This window comes from Camelus bactrianus, chromosome 10, assembly GCF_048773025.1.
Source record: "Camelus bactrianus isolate YW-2024 breed Bactrian camel chromosome 10, ASM4877302v1, whole genome shotgun sequence".
NCBI classification, from domain to species: Eukaryota; Metazoa; Chordata; class Mammalia; order Artiodactyla; family Camelidae; genus Camelus; species Camelus bactrianus.
Genome location: NC_133548.1, coordinates 62845731 through 62863397, shown reverse-complemented (window position 1 = coordinate 62863397; position 17667 = coordinate 62845731). Strand labels below are relative to the sequence as shown.

The 17667-nt window shown below is 43.3% G+C and overlaps 1 protein-coding gene across 5 annotated transcripts in view; it reads right to left on the bottom strand.

Annotated features, from left to right (window-relative positions):
* The window catches only part of FAT3 (FAT atypical cadherin 3), a 617077-nt gene that overhangs the window by 15272 nt on the left and 584138 nt on the right, over positions 1-17667 (bottom strand). For all 5 annotated transcript variants that reach the window (XM_074372838.1, XM_074372842.1, XM_074372840.1 and 2 more), the window contains 2 exons: positions 12184-12652; positions 246-399 (listed from right to left, as the gene is read on the bottom strand). In XM_074372838.1, coding sequence (XP_074228939.1) covers positions 246-399; positions 12184-12652 — 623 coding nt within the window. The remainder of the gene's footprint in view (positions 1-245; positions 400-12183; positions 12653-17667) is intronic.

Below are 17667 nucleotides of genomic sequence, written 5' to 3'. Positions count from 1 at the left end.
ATTGTATGTAATTTAAAAATATAGAGAAGTATAAAGTAAAATATATAATTTACCCATAACCTCCCTATCCAGAGATAATTCCTGCTAACATTTTAGTCACTTTTAAGCACTCTTTACCTAACTATATTAACCCTCTGCCTGTCCTAACAGTGGTGAACATTTTACCCCAGTTTGTTGTCTACTGTTTTGTCTTCTTAGCAACAAAAAGCAGCGTAGAGAAAGATTAATTGCACAATCTCACTTACGTGACTCCAGTGAGCCCCACTTTGCAATTGCAGATAAAAGTGTTTCCTATGGGGTCGCAGGAGCCTCCATTCCGGCAGGGGTTTGGGAAGCAGGCTGTGATCTCTGATTCACAGTTTCTCCCGGTGAACTGGGAGAGACAGGTACACTGATAGCCTGGGGAAACAGAGGAGCTCGTCAGCCACCGATGCCACTGGTAATGCTCAGAGTGCACGGACTCGACCGTAATGTGGCCTCCTACTTCCTCCCTACCAAATCTTAGGCAGGACCAAATTCCAAGGAAGATTAGCAAATTGGTTATTTTGAACTTGGAAGACATCTTGCCACAGAAATGCCAAGTTAACGGTTTGGAACTCCTATAGTCCACAAAAATTCATCTAATTAGCCACATATATGAATGATAGTGAGAATGGTAAGAGACATCCCGGGAACAGATCCCAGCGACAAAGACCAGGATGGGGAGAAAGATGCCTTCCCCACCACACTGCTCCTGTTAAGAGGCAGGATGTCTCCACACAGGAGTTTATCACAGGTCCTATGCTCATTTCATTAGAACACATTTTACAGTAGCTTCCTGAGAAGGGGTTTATAAGCAGTCAGTGTTGTGACACCTTGCATAGCTGAATGTGTTTTTACTCCACTCTTACACCTCTTTGATAATTTGAGTATGGAATTCTAAGCAATTCCCCCTATGTTACTTTTAAGAAATCCACAGTTGTTTTGGTTCCTGAAGTTTGCATGTGACCTGGTTTCCTTTCCTCTCTAACAACTTGGAGAGTCTTCTGCCCCCAGTTTTCTGAGCTTTCAGAAGAACTTAAGTGTGGGTTTTTTTCAACCAATACTGGGTATTCAGTGGGCCCTTGCAATCTGGAAATTCTAACAACTTTGGGAAATCTTTAATTACTTTATCGATGATTTTCTTCCCTTTGTTTTCTCTGTTCTGTCTTCATGGAACTTTTAAGGTTTGGATCTCAGATCTTTTGGATCTTAGTTTTATCTTTCTCTCTTATATTACACGTCTGTGGGTTTTTGCTTTACTTTCTGAGAGAGTTTCTCACCTTCTGAAACTTTTACTGAGATTTTCATCTATGTTGTCATTTTCCAAGGCTCTTAATTTGTTTGCTGAGGCTTTATTTTCTTAAAACACATAGCATCCTGCTCCTGTTTTGTTGTTACAGCTTGTCTTAATTCTCTGGAGATATTAATAATATGTTAATGAAACCTTCTCCTTGCATAGTTTCCTCCAAGTTGCTTTTCTCCATTTCTGTGTTTTGGTCTCTGTGAAGGTAGATTTTATATGTCGAAATGACTAGGCTTGGTGCCTAGTTACTGGTCAAAAACCAGCCTGGATGTTGCTGCTGAGGGTATTTGTGGATGTGTTTACCATTTACAATCAGTTGACTGTAAAAGCAGATTACCCTACATAATGTGGGTGGATCTTATCCATTCCAAAGAAGGCTTTAAGTAAAAGGAATTTTGCCTCAAGACTACCACACAGAAATCTTGCCTGAGTTTCCAGCTCTGAGGCTTTCAAATTAAAGATAATTAAAGACTGCAAAATCAACCCTTACGTGAATTTCTAGCCTGCTGGTCTGCCCTATACATTTCAAACTTGCCACCTCCCATAATCCTGTGAACAAATTTCTTAAAATCAATCAATCAGTCTATGTGTGTGTGTATGTATGTATGTATCTAATTGTTTCTGTTTCTTAGGAGAACCTTAATACAGTCCCTGTCTTCCAAGTGAGAGGATTTTCTTCCTTGTCTGGTAATTCTGGATTTTCAGCTAATATTGAAAAGTTTCATGGTGGAAAACTAGAAATCTGATGGGAAACTCTAAGCACATCAGTGGGACTTGTCAACTATGATACTGTGTCTGTATCCTTGGGTTGGTCAATTTCCCCTTGTATGTATTCCCCAGTAGTGACCCTTGTCACCCGCCTAGAGGGGGGTAAAGGCCTCATTTCTAACACTGGGGAGATTGATTGATGTAGAGGAAGGGTGTTTGTGGGTCTCAGCAACCAATGAGCACATTGTATCTACTTTACTCCATCAATAACCATCCTTACTCTTATTTGAAGGGTTCTTGGCCTAATTTCTGCCCCTCAAGGGGTCAGTGACTGATGCTGGGATAGTGTAGATTGATCTTTATAGGTGTAAGATAGTTAATAATCTGTATAGATTGAAATAGTGTATGCTGTCATGGATGTTTTACTGAATCCACACTCCAGAGAACTCTCATGTACAGGAAAACATTATGACTGTGTGGGGGTGTTCATAGGTTTGGAGAGAGAAAGATTCATCTTCAGGAGGCAGGTGGAAGAGGTAAGAAAGAAATCTTTACATTCCCAAGAGGAGGGAACTGTGCGGCCCCAGCCTCCCTGGCGCTAAGAACCACAGAGGGCCAGAGACTGAGGCTCAGAGAGACATATAACACCTCGAATGCGACACCAGTGAAACACCAGGGGACTAACTTATCAGGGAAGACCACTGTAGAAGCAAACTGCGTCCAGAGATGGCTAGTTGAAGTCTAGGGGCAGGATGCAATAACCTGAGGTCTGCTTGGTCCAAATTATGCTGACTTGGGGTAATTTTTTTCCAATTTGGGAAGCTGCTCACCTAATTGGAAGTGTGGATTTCTATGTCTACAAGTCTATTTCTGTTCTGTAAACAAGTTCAAAGAAAACAAACTTATGGTTACCAGGAAGGAAGGGGGGATGGAGGGATAAAATGGGAGTTTTGGATTTGCAGATACTATTATAGGTAAAACAGATAAACAACAAGGTCCTACTGTATAGCAAAGGGAACTAGATTCAATATCTCGTAATAGCCTATAATGCAAAAGAATATGAAAAGGAATATATATATGTATGTGTATGATTGAATCAGTGCTCTATACCAGAAATTAACACATTATAAATAAACTATTCTTCAATTTAAAAAAAAAAGCTGAAAGAAGAAGAAAAATGACAGAAGTATTTTTAAACGAAGAATACTGAAGAGCAGGTTTTCTTTCTGTTAGCACAATTAATTTACAAAATACTAATAAAAACCTACTCTTCACAGTGTGATGCTATCTAAAAAACATGGGAGTGGGGATCACTGAAAGCAGTTGGGATTGGGAAAATGCTTCTTTATGTCACCTAGCTAGTCCTTGGTGAGGATGGCATGCCATTTAGAGGCAGGGTGATTCGTGAGGATGAGTATGATTCCTTTTTCGACTAAAGGGAAGTGGGGGACAACCACAGTAGAGGAATCTGCAAAGTGCTCCAATGATGAGGAGGGAGGGAAGTCAGGAAGGGGAAATCTAAGGCAAGGAGGGTCAGCTCAGGTAAAACCGCTCCCTCTCCAGACCCAATTTGACAAGCTTCTGGCCATTTCTCAAATAAAACTAGAGCAGAAGTAGTCGACGGGCCAGGGAGGGGCAAGGAGGGACTGTCTGGAAATAAGGGACATTTGAATCACTATCATGGAAACTGGATTCTAAAGAGGGTCGAGGGTCGAGGGTCAAGGGTCGAGGGTCAAGGGTCAAGGGTCGTGGGTTTGATTTCTTTGATTTGGTGTCTCTATGCCTTGGAAAATCAGAATTTAAAATGAGGCACTACCTCTAGTGGCCTATTTTACTCCCACACATTTCTTTCTGCATTTTGTCATTTTCATTATCTTTTGTGGGAGATCTAGAGCTACCTGCTGCAGCCGCCAGCCTGACTGATGAACCTCTTCACTGACAGAGTGTCTGAGCCACGGGCAGCGGTATGCTGGAGTCAGCTCGCCCTGGGGGGAGGTCGGGGGCGCCGACTGTGAAGTATTCGGGGAATTTGGCAGAGGGTTATTAAACCGCTGGTAGCCTGACGCCAGCCAGGACGGGAGTGTTTACACTACAGAATTCAACAAACGCTGCCGATCATATTTTTGGAGGGTTGGTTTACCAGCACTTCCCTGGAACAGGGACTGGGGATACAAAGACAGAAAAACGCCACCTGTGAGGCCAGAGATCACTATAAACCATACACGACTGAGAGGCCTTGCTCTTGTCTAAGAAAGCTAGCTTTCTATTTTGAAGATGATGGTGATGATGGTAGCTGACACTTATGTGACATGTGACATTTATTATGGACCAAGAACAGTTCTGTGCACTTTACATATATTAACTCATTTAATTTCCAAAACAAGCTTATGATAAAGGCACTATTATTGCTCTCATTTTATAGATGAGGAAACTGGGGTGCAGAGAAATTGATTCCTTCTTCACAGTCGTGAAGCTAGTGTGGATTTGAATCCCAGCAGTCTGGCTCCAGAGTCCTAAGCCGTTTGGTATTATCCTAAATTGTATTTTTAATAATCACATTTCATTACACTTTCCATCTAGAGTTCTCTGTTTATTAAAAAGAGAAGCAAACTTTCTAGGACCTGTTCTCATGCTCTCAAACCCATGGGGCAAGGGAGGCAGAGACCCTTTGGAAGAATTCTTGCTTTTAGAACTTTAAATCTGGTGGGGTTTTTATGTTAACATGAAAGGGGAAAGCAATTGGATTTTTTAAAAAGGAGGTCAAATTTTTTTTTTTGTTTTTAATGAAAAAATAGTTATGTCTATTATTCAGCCTTTGTGAAAGAGGCTTGTTGAGAAAATTCAACCTATTGTAATGAAGTTATTTTTTATGATCTCCTTAGCCTGGCCTGGGCCCTGTTGTTAATCATTTTTATAATATCAGCAAGTCTGCCATAATTATATTAGTGATCTAATGCTTTAGTGGCTTGAAATCACTTTCAGTCATTCTGTGAAGGCTCAAAATCATCCTGTGGAAGAGAAATAAGAGGCCCTATTAACATCCCAACTCCATGGGGGTGCTGGAGAGAGCATGGGCTTGTTCAAGTCCGCACAGCTAGTAAATGGTTCAGTCTGAACTTGAAGCCAGGCTTTCAGATTCTCAAATCTTTCTACGAAACTGTATTGGCAGTGGAACTTGTCAGTGAGCCAGAACTCCCTACTTACTGGGAATAAGGAGGAGCTTGAAGTTATTCCCTACAACTGTCCAGGGAGCCAATGAGATGCATGAAATGGAGAGCTTCAGACACCCCTTCTGGGAGCCTAATAATTATTAAATAATACAGATAATAGCATAATAAGGCTTCTGTTCTTGCAAAGCATTCCCATATGTTGGTATAAAACACAAACAGAGGGAACGGAATTCCAAAAGATAGCCAGGCCTTATTTGATCACCAATAATATTTTAACACTTTTGTAAATATAAAAGAAACAATAAAATGTAGTGGATAATCTCAGTGGCTTATTAAAAAAGAGTAGGTTTTTTTTTTCCCCTTGGGTTGGGGGAGAATGTCGAGTAAGGAAACTCTTGGCAAGAACAACAGTTTGTTATGCGCTAGGAAAGATGCTAAGCTCTTTCCATGCGTTATCTCACAATTCCTGACAACCACCCTATGCTGGAAGTGCTATTATTGTACAAAACGGGAACTGAGGCTTACATAAGACGCTCCGCCCAGAGTTACACAGTCAGTAAGCGGCAGATGCCACTTCACACTACTTCCCAGACATAAAAAAGATCATTGTCCCACTAGCATTAAGATACACATTAAAAAAAAAACAACAAAACAATGTCACAGCTTCTCTCCTCTCACATCCATGCAAAATGGGAAGTGTGTTTTAAAGCCTTGCTTTGAAGCTATGCTCTTGTTTACAATCCTAGTTACAGTGGATGCAGACAGTTGTGAAATCTGCACCCAGACGAACCTAAAATGCCCCCTCCTTTCCTTGCTCAAAGAGGACACTGCAAAACCTATTAAGTGCAAAAACAGAAATGGTTTTGGCAATTACAGAGTGAATTTGGGCTGTGCAGGCAAATAATCAAGATAATTCATGTCTCATTCCTTTGACTTGCTAGTCTCTTTCCGACCTGATTCATCCAAGTAATGGCTTCAACCTTCGGCCCTGCTCGTGCGGTGTAGGTGAACATCATTCTGGTCGGATTTGGCAGCCTTGATACGGAAACACCTGTCTTCTGCACAAAGGTGGAAATAATGACAAATGGAAAACTAGCACTTGGGATCTGAAGTCAGCATCAACCACTCTGCCTGCTGAATTATGGATTTCACGCAGACACTCCAAGAACTTTATGATTTGAGGAGGCAGCTGTGATGTGTTGGTGAGGCCCTGGGTACAAGTCTAAGTTCTGGCTGTTACCCACTGGCTGGGCTTGATCACGGCTGAGCTGCCTGACCTCTAAGAACCTCCCTATTTGTATCTGATAATTAAGCCTCACTAATGCCCACTTCAGAGAGGATAATAAGGTTCCTGAATTCATCAACCACAATGCAGCCCACAAACATTAGGTGCTTTATTGTTGTAATTACTGTAATTGCCAAGGATTCTGAAATCAGCTTCATTTGTAGGTTGCTCATAAACCAAACAACAAAAAGCCATGGGAGGCTTTTCAGGTTTTTTTTTTTTTTTAAACTGTGACGTTTAGGCTGAATGTCGGGAAGTACTGAAACTTCGAGTCCACATGAATCTCATGAGTGTGAGGAAACTGGTGGCCACATTCTCACATGAGATGCTAATCGTAACCGGAGTGAGCTTAGCTGCAGATTGTGGCCTCGGCCATTAAATTACTTTACTCTTGCAACTTGTAGTCACCTCGACTTTCCTCTTTCACCAAGCAGGGTCCCTGCAGTACCTTCAGACCTTGTAAAATGAAAACCTTTGAAGGCGAGACCTCTAACTTCCCCTAGGAAAGCTGGTTCACATTTCACGTATTGTATATTGGGCTGAGCCTCCAATACTTTCCTTGAGGATCTGGAAACATTTCATGTGTTAACAACATTAGGTGCACAGTAAATTTCCACCCTCTGGCATGTTCTTTTGTGTCTGCACATAACCTGACTGCTTTCGGGTTTGGAGTTTTTCTGTTAGTATCTATATTATATGATTAATGCTGATACCATGAGGTTTTTCCAAAGCACCAAAAAAAAAAAAAAAAAAGTTTAACTCAGTATTTAGAAGAAAGTCACCCAGAAAAAAAAAAATTTTTTTTTTCCCCATAAGCTGCAAAGCTCAGTCAAATTTGTCCACAGGATATTCTCTGGGAGGCTGCTTTCTCCCTTCTCTGTCCCCCTGAGCTCAGTGGGCCAGTAGGCTAAGCACAAGTAGCAAACCCTGTCCAATTTCCTTAAGTCAGCATTGAGGGGAGAGAGGCCACATGAGTGAATCCATTGGTCACAGAGATGGCAACGAGACCCCAGAATTTAACACAAAGCTTGGCATAAATCGGGCACTTGGTGACCGTTTGATAGACTAAGTAATCTGAAGTAATCTAGACACTTATAAGTTAGGGACACAAAATACTTAGCAAAACATCACCCAAAGTTGCACAGGTAGCTTTGCTGCTGAAAATGTTTCTGTGTCCAACTATTTGTAACATCTAAGAACTTGTTTCATTCAACCTGCTCAGATGGAGTAGGTACACGCTATTACTTTGATCTTTGAAGGAGAGCTCAGAGTGACCCCAGACTTCTGACCGTCTGGGGAACAAAGTTCAATCTTCACACTAAAGCAATCATTTAAAAAAATGCAGGTTGTGCATCTGACATTGAATTTCTCATTGTCCTATGTCTCCTGGAACTCACTGATCCACACTCTTGCAAATACAGAGTTCACTGGGATTCCCAAATGTCAGTGGTTCTCAAACTCAGAATTGCACAGAACTACCTTGGAGGCTTGTTAAAAACAGAGATGCTCAAATTCTGAATTCCACCCTTACAGATTCTGAGATCCTGATTCATAGGTTTGGGTGTTTTTAATTCCAAATTTTTCACTGAGAACTTTTTTTGGTTGTTAAGTTTAGGAATTTGCAAATACGACTCAGTGAGCTAGTGGAAGGTTCCCCTGACGTGGACAGGGCACGACGAGGCAAGTCAATAGATTCTCCTTTTCCCTTAACAACTTGGAGAGTCTTCTATCACAAGGTCCGTTTCAATCAGGCCCTCAGGTGATGTGGGGGGAGGGGGTTCTACAAACCTGGATCGGATCCTGGCATGCCTACTTTACAAGCTGTGTGATGCTGGGCTAGTAACTTAACCTCTCTGGCCTATTTCTTTATCTGAAAAAATGAGGGTTGAGGGGAGGAAAGAACAGTACTTGTCCAGAATACTGGGGTAAGAATTGTGTCACAGGGCACAAGCACTTGCAAGGTAGGCTCTTATCACAGTACCATGCGCCCAGGAAGAGACTGACACGTGGAACCTTTTACCGTTGAAAAAGTTACCAACTTCTCATTTTAAGAGCTGGGCTTCCAGTCTCATGCAAAACTGTCGGAATGACTATTTCTGGCCTGGCAGTCATCAGTTGCCACATTGCTTTGCCAAATTGCAGCTTCGCCTTAACTTGGTTTTCCCGTAATGGGTTTGAGCTGAGCAGGATAAAGCATGGGGGACCAACGCCTCCTTATTCAGATTGTGGGTGCTCGCTGGGCTGCCGCCTACCCACTGGGTCTGGAAACGCAGGGGTCACAATGGGACCAGGCCATTTCTTTTCCACGGTGGTTGCTATTTCCAGTTCATATTTATGAAATACATGTAATTTTAAGGCTTTGCCAAGAAAGAGCCTTCCCTCTGTGGTTCATTAACAGAGTCATATTTAGCCTCTTATTACAAGTCAGCGTTCTGGGCTCTGACTCCCCTGGGGTTCCCATGGCTTGCTCCTGGGACAGCCAGACTTACAACACTGGTCAGAGCTGCTGACCATGTCATTCCAAGCTAAGGGTTGCCTCTCACGCCAAGGGTTTGGTTGGGTTTGGAGGTGGCTGGCACAGAATCCTGCTTCTCTGAAAGAAAATACTTCTTGCTGCGGGCTGCCTGCTTTACCAGCTCTGAATGCGCTGGAACAAGGATGGGGTGCTAGACAGTCACAGTTTGAGGGTGGAGTCTGTCACCTGGAGAGCCAATGGCCAATACTCCAGCATTCTTGAGTGGCCAAGGGGATGATTAGGGCAAGGGGAAGTATATGTCCTGGAATTTTAGAGCAATGCATAACTCAGGGTGTCCCAGCGTAAGATATTCAGACAATTCAGTTGTGTCATCAACATTCTCTAGCGGAGGGCAGAGCTCAGTGGTAGAGTACATGCTTAGCATGCACAATGTCTTGGGTTCAATCCCCAATACCTCCATTAAAAAATTATAATAAAGACATAAATAAACCTAATTACCCCCCCCAAAAAAAACTGTCTTATGTGCATATAGTTATTTTAAGGACCTCGCTCAACTTTCTCCAGCTCAAATTTCCTCTCTGAATATTCCATGCGTCCTAGCCATTGATCTAGAGAAGCAAGACTCTCTCCCTGTGATTAGGCATCCCTGGTAGGCAGACAGAATTCTTCCAAGCACGAATATTCTTTTGTTAATGACTCAACCTGATTGTTTTTTTTAAACCATCAGTCATAACTAAGATGATTTCTCCTTTATTTTCAGTAACCTTATAATTAGCTAAATAGTTTCATCAATATGAGTAAAAGGCCAAATTGTTGGTTCTTCCTTTTCTTGCTCCCCTCCCTTTGGTATTTGGCAGCAATTTAGGGAATTTGCAGGGACCTAGCAAAAATTCCTCTGATGTGAACAGATAATGGGGGCAAGAAAATGGATTATCTCTCTTTTTAGAAGCAAAGGCCCCGGTCCTGCTAGCCAGGGAGCAGGCAGGCACCTCCTTGCACATCAGAAGAGGGATCCTGTATCTTTGATTCCCCAGAAACCCTCTTCTTTGATTTCCTGCTGAGTGGCCAGGACTTTGCTGGCCCTGGGCTCAGGACTGCTGTGCGTGAGGCCACAATGCTGCCCCATCCGGACCACGCCAGAGGGGCTACTAAGATAAGGACCATCCAGCCCTCTCAACTAAACAGAGGTAGTAGGCTTGAGAGGAGAGAGTTGTTTAGATGGAGGTGAGGAAAGACACTTTCTTTGGTTTAGGAAAACATTATCTCCTTGGTACAAAGGAGAGATGTGAACTGATAAGAGGCTTTATTCCCCTGGAAGAAAGAGGACCTGCTTCAGAGTCCCAATCCCAAACCCAAACCCAAACCCAATCTTCGGGGAAAGTTGGGGTGGGGGCAGGAGACAAAGGGTAGGAGAGAGGATGCAACTCGTGGGCAAAGTTGGGTCCCTGGGGAGGGGAAAACAAATTCTTTAGACCGTGTGAAAAGTATATGGCAGGTGCTCCTCAGTCTCGAAATTTGGTTAACTCGAATGAGATTTTAAAAATAGAGGAAAACTGCTGTTTCTAATGAGTCATAGTCATTTAACTAACATACCTGCACTCAACACTTTGCTCAAGGATTTCATGGCAGTTAAACTAAAAAAAATTAGAATGCATACTGAGGGAAAACAAGGTTCCTTACTCTTTTTCCTTAATACAGTGATGATTATTATTATTTTAAAGATAGCCCACTGTAGAAGCCCATAGCTTTGCCAGCAAAAACAACATCCTGCCATGGTTAAAAGCATGTTATAATTTGTGGCTATGCATTCAGCACTGGACGTGGAGTGGTGTTCTATTTCAACCCAATTTAATTATATGCTCCTTTTATACATCGTAGATGGCTCACACTAGCAGAATTGTTTTGCCTGGTGAAAAACTGGCCATGACTTGTCATAACGGGCTGGTTTATAGAACCACTGAAGTATACTTACTGCCCATCATTTGGGAATTATGGTACCATAACAACCCTTTATTTACATATACTGCTGAGACAGTAAAAACAGCAAATAGATTTCTTAAATCGAGACGGCAGAAATTTCCCCCCCAGGGCCCTTGGCCCTCATTGTGGCAGTAACATATGCAAGTCTAAATAACTTTGGTGTCTGCGTTTCAGCAGTGCATCATTTCATGGGCAGTTTATAACATTCTAATAATAAAATGGACTCTAAATTTGGAGTTGGGCTTCACGAACAGTAGATGGTAATGCACACGCAGAATCTCTAAGTGATTTGCGGGGAAGGTTTAAATTTGCTAGTCACACTCCCACGGAGAGACTCTGCAGAGGGGATGAAGTGGAATCAGTGGTTGGGCCGTTGAGGTGGCAAAGCCTTGAACCAGGAGAGCGCCTGACCTAGTTTGCTTGAACACAGATCCTGCATCTGGGTAAAGCCAGGGATTCTTTCGTCTTCAGACTCCTGGCACTTAAGTCATCTTTTCCCTTGAACAACAGAAACCCTATAAATCCACACTCCCCCCAGCCCCGCCCCCTTTTGTCCTACTCTATTCTTTCTTCTGTCTTCATGATGTATCTTTGGGGGAAAATTTACTGGGGTAAAGCATCACGCCCTCATTAACTGCTTGTCCTGGTACTTCATGTAAATTGCCCTCTCATTCTTGACTTTCTGCTCCTTTATAGAGTTGTCACTGGGCTTACATTTAATACATACGTTATAAAAGCATGCTCCACTATACTTCTATTCCTGGGGTGATGGGTTCACCTTGTGCCCCCGTTAGCTTCTAACACAGGTATACATCTACCCGGGAAATGACGGTGGGTGGACGTCATAACTCAGACGGTCATTACCAGTCATTCTGCGGTGACATCCAAGTGACATCCAAGGGGCAAATACTTAAAAGGAGAGCCTATTCCTCTAGGCTGCTGAGGCCCGGAAGAGTGTGGAAGGACAAGGGAATCAGCGGCTGTGACAGCATCTCTGGATTCCTGAGGCCAGCGCACTGCGCCTGTGGGACGCTGCAAATGGATTGGCTAAACTGGACATTCCTGTAATTATCAAGGTCTGCGACTTCGGTAAAGGGGATTAGGAAGTGGACGGCCTCCCTGGGGGAGCACTTGGGTCGGTTATGCTTGTGAGAGCGAGGCCCCCTGCAGGTCTGCCCCGCATCCCCCCTCCCCCCCAAACCCGGCAGGGGCAGGGTGCCGAGGGCGCAGGCGCACTCACCTCCGGACGGCAGGCCGGCGCAGCTGCCTCCGTGCTGGCAGGGGCTGCGCTCGCAGGCGTCAGGGTAGAGCACGCAGCCCAGCTTCAGCTCGGTCAGGCCTACCACCTCGGCGAAGCTGCTGCGCTTGTTCTGCAGCGGCAGCTCGTTGTTATTCAGCATCACCGAGTCCAGGCAGCCCTGGAAGCCGCTCAGCACCTGTGTGACCCGAGTGTCGGTCAGGCTGCGGATGTTATCCGCCTGCACCAGGGCCCCGAAGTAGATGGTACTCTCGGTGCTCAGCGTCTGGAAGTAGAGGGGCGCCCTGCGCCGCTCCACGTAGCTGTCGTCCAGGGCCAGGCTCGTGAAATTGCGGTTGAGCTCCAGGAAGACCGAGTGCCAGCTCCCGTCGTTGACAGCGCGGCCCGAGATGCCCAAGATTCCGGGGCCGTTGCCGCAGTCCAGCTGGAACCACAGCTTGCCGTCCACGATCTGTGCGGGAACCAACACCCGAGTGCTTTTAAACATGCATCTGGCAGGACGTTCCTGGACACCCTGCTCCCCACCAGCCTGAGGGCTTCTTCACAAGAAGGTTCTAGGATGGACACTGCGTTTGATCCAGTCATAAATCTGCCCTGGTTTGATTTTTAATAATCACTCTCCCCCCTCATTATGTGCTATGCAAATGTATGCCTGATCTTCCACAAATCTTCTTGTAATTAGCAATAAGAGCAGAGCTTCGGAAATCCACAGTTATGTTTAAGAATGATCCTATTTTTTCTGTTCATCCCTTAAAAATTCACAGCAATTTCTTGTTGAGGAGGGGGTCTGTTTATTTTCTGCACCCTTCTTAGTTACTACCAGGATAGGAATGATTTCTGTGAACTCATTAATACTGATTTACAAATATTTATCGAACACCTACTGTGTGCTAAGCAGTGTGCTATGTGCTAGGGTGACCACTGTGAGCAAAAAGAGTTATCATCTCTGCCCTCTTGGAGGTGATGTTTGAGTCGGGGAGATGGCCAGAAATCAGATAAACACAGAAATGCATACATACTCCCCAAGTCAGTTTATGTGTGTGCTGCAGGGGACAGAAAGGGGCCAAGCAGAAACCAAAGACTTCCTACTTCTCAGCTTTGTACACATTTAAGATTTAAAACCTCTCCCATATTAAACATTAGCATCTTCTTAAAACAGTTCTTCAGGATTGCTGCTCATCATTTAGGTTAAGATTATCTCACAGAGTGCTTGGGGCTTGGCCATTCGCTTAGAATGTATATATATTTAATGACATCTGGAACTCCAGAAGGATCTGGTTAACTGTTCACAGCTTGTGGATACACCCAGCCCCTGGCCTGGGGTCAGCTACAACAGAGACCTGCCTGCTTCTTTGATTGCACTGGTGCAGGGAGGACATTCAAGTATCCCCACCTGAACCTGCCAGGAAGCCAACCCCAGCGGAGCATCAAACTCAGGAAGAAAGTGTGCTGCAGAAGGATACTGGCTGGCTGGCCCAGAGCTGCTGGGCACGTACTGGTCCTCCATGGAGACCCAGGTTCAACTGCTGCTGAGGAGACGGGCTGACCTTTTGAAGCCTCTGTTGTCCACCCTCATCTCCATTTCTCAGAAATACAAGATGGTTTGAGGATCCAGGGGATGAGGGCCAGATCCCTGTCTAGTCAACAAATTGCTATTGGGTCATGAAGGCATTCATAGCCAGAAACCCCTGAAACAGAAGCTCCTCTCCTCTTCTTTGTCTATGATTTAGCAGAAGAAGGATCCTGGGGAGTCCAGCACCTACGTCATGGCAGGGCAGCTGGCCTTTGCTTAGGATCTGCTGACACGTGTAGTCCTACGCCAAATCCTGGTTAGAGAACATGAACTTGTGGAGAGAGGGAGGGCAGGGGAGGAAGACAGACCTTCCAGAGCACTAAGAGCCAAGGAGGTAGGAATGTCAAGTGAATTCATAGAAATCAACCGGACCAGACTTTCCAAAATGCATTTGGCTCACGATAAGCCTGTTAGGGACGACCACAACATCCCCCATCCTCACAAATGGAGTATTTCTCTGTCATCTGTGCTTCAGTGGGATCTGCAGACAGCGGCTTCTCAGGGACTCTCATTTCTGCCTCTGTGGCTCTAGGGATTTTCTGGCACCCTCTCCTTCTGCATATAAAGTTTATCCCACATCAGTGTGTGTATATGGAAGGCAAGGGGCTTTGTGAAGCAGGCAGAGCCTTGGGAATTTAGGAATGAGAAATCTAATTCCGGCTTAGCCATGTCATCATCCGGATGACTTGGAGAGAACTGGCTGGCCTCTGTGGGTTTGGGACCCCTTGCATGGAAAGCAGAGATAAGTGCTGTGGCTTATTTTACAAGGAGACTGGGGCCACTGCAGAAGGCTTAGCCGCCTCATACACAGTTAGTGTGTACCTCCTCCACTCTGCGATGCAAATGTATGCACGTAAAAAGACTGGAGACAAATACTTATGTTCTTTTCAGAGAGCTTTCATGTGTAATCTAAGCTGTTGCCTTCGTCATTTACTTTTTTTTTTTGGTTCAACAAAACGGACTGAATGAATATTGTAAATCATACCAGAATACTTGCTTAGTGACAACTCCTGGATAATATCCATATTCTTATTTCAATGGAAGTCATAAAATGATCAAATGAGACTTCGGGGACTACCTTCCTCTGGCACAGTCCATCTGCTGTTATGCTCAGTGGCTACCAAGTGGGATCCCCAGTCTATCAAGGAAAATCTTGTGATGAGGGTGCAATTCATCTAAGGTTTTGTAAAAGGATGCATTCAATTAATATATTACTTGGTCCATTCCCCTCCCCGACCCTAACCCCAACCTCTCGGGATAAAAAGCAAGTCACAAATTCATCCAGGAGAACTGATGTGGCTCTGATGTACTCACATCCATCAAAGTTCTATAACTAAGGAACAAAAATTATCCCATGGTAACACTGAGCATGGTTGTTTCCTTTTTTTTTTTTTCCTGTTGAAAAAAAACAAAACAAAACAAACCCAGCAGCAACACCGCTGAAGGAATAGAAACCTGATACCTTACATGAGCCTTAGCCTTTTGAAAACAAAAATGACTCCTATCTTCAAAATTCTAGGCGTTTAGAACTATATGTCTTGTTTAGATGACAATCCAGGAAGCTGATGCCAAAAGCTACCTTGCAAAAAGTTAATACTTTGCTAAGTATATTATGTCAGGGAGAGGAGAGGACAGTTTCATATCTGAGTCTTTTCATACTGGAAAACTAGACTCTAATCATATTTAGCTTTTCTCTGCCTTCAGAATAGGGTTTACCCAGTTTTAAAGGATCTTTCTTTTAAGAGGACAGAGCTTTCTTAAATTGGAGGGCAAGCTATTTTAACACAAACTGAGGTGTGCATACAACTGTAAGAAGAGTCTATAGAACATGACCTTGGAACGATGTGCTGTGGGGTGGGGAGCGGCAGCAGGCAGGCAATGCGTTCAATGAAACGCAGAATTCAGGGCGTGGTCCTAATGTCACAAAATATTTAGGTATTCGGGGTTGTGTGAATCAGTGATGTGTTTTAACCCGGATCTTCAGTGGCTTGGGGCTTGGGAGACAAGATATCAGAACTGTAAGAAGTCATCTGGTAGGAAAGTAGGATTTTGAGTTAAAAAGTGTGGCACAAAGTCTTACTCCTTCAGATCCTTGAGATGTGGCTCTAGCAAATGCACTGTAATCATAGAACTCTGAAGAGGGTTATTAAATATTCTTTGAACACGGAACTTTTTGAAAGCCTATTTTTAAGGCTGCCATTACTAGCTATCTGGCACACAATAAATGCTCAAAAAATACGCTCTGAATGAATAAATGAATGAATAAATCTCCGCCCTCCAAATCTCTTCTTTTGATAGATGCTGTAGTACTCCTGACCTGCCGGCCACTGATGCAGGGCCAGGTCCACTAATGACCAGCTTAGGCAAGTCACCGATTCTCTCTGAACCTGTTTCTTCATGGGCAAAAAAAGGCAGGCACTCATAACTGTGCACAGGAGAGTGAGACTAAAAATACATGCTTGTGAAAGCACTTCGTAAACGCTTAAGTATTTTCCTATTATTATAATCTGTAATTATTGTAAGTTAACTCACTTCTCAGTGATACTCTTTCACAGATCCTTGAATCTCTGGAATACTGTGGGCACTTCCTTGTTACTCTTCAGAGCTGTGTTGGACAGATATGGCTGTTCTAAGTGGACTGTTTTACAGACCAAATGAGCTTTCCCTAACTATCTTCCTCTCAGTCTTGGGGTCTTAAATTAACCACGTCTGAGAATCACCAACATGAAGCCATGTTGGGTGACCAGCGCCTGCACTGGATGTTGGGTGGAGCCTCCTTTTTGCTCTGTGGTTGTCACTGCCCTGTAGGGGGCGGTAGCACAGGGAACTACATTCAGTATCTTATGATAACCTATAATGGGAAAGAATCCGAAAAAGAATATATATATATATATATATATATATATATGTATAACTGAATCACTATGCTGGACACCAGAAACTAACACAACATTGTAAATCAACTATACTTCGATAAAAAAAAAATGAAGCATGTTTTGTCCATAATTTTCCTCCAAAATAAAATGTGGTATTTCTAGATTAATAAGCATGTACTTTTTTGCTTTTGCTATATAATATTGGACCTGAGAAGACTGTCATAGGGAAAAAGTTACTTGCATCTAGCAAATCTCTCCTGCTGATCTGGCATGTTTCTTCTCTTTCATTGGTTCAAGGAGAGCCACTGAACTCATCCCACCATTTCATTCTGAATTTGGCTGCCAGGAAATTCAGAGTTATGGTTTGCATTCAACTGACCCCTGGGTCTAGATTTGTCGATGATATTTTGCCATTCCTTGTTTCAGTGGTTGGGTCTTAATCTTTTGTTATCATCTTTTTTTTTTTAAATAAAGTATAATTGACTTACAATATTATATTAGTTTCAGGTGTGCCACATAGTGAATCAATATTTTTATACATTAAAAAATGATCATCAATGGTAAGTCTAGTTACCATCTGTCACCATACAAAATTATTACAATATTAGTGACTGCATTCCCTATGCTGTACATTACACATCCTCATAACTTATTTATTTTATAACTGAAAATCTGTATCTCCTAATCCCCTTCCCCTATCCTTGTTTCCATCTTAATAGTGCTTTGATTTTATTGCATTTGAGTGTTTATGGTAAGTCTAGAATCTCTTTTGGAAGAAGACAGGGCATTCTCATGCTCCTTGTCCATGAGAATTTTCACCTCCCGAGGTCTCCATGCAATTCTTCAACTGTCTTCAAGGGGGTACCCTTCACCCCACAGATTGTCTTAAGTACTTTTTAGAGAATGTGCTCCAACTGGGAAAATATAAACAACCAAGAGGTGCAATTTAAACAAAGCATTTCAGCGTGGTCATGGAACCAAAGTACAAGGCACATACTGTACCTAAAGCCAATGAAA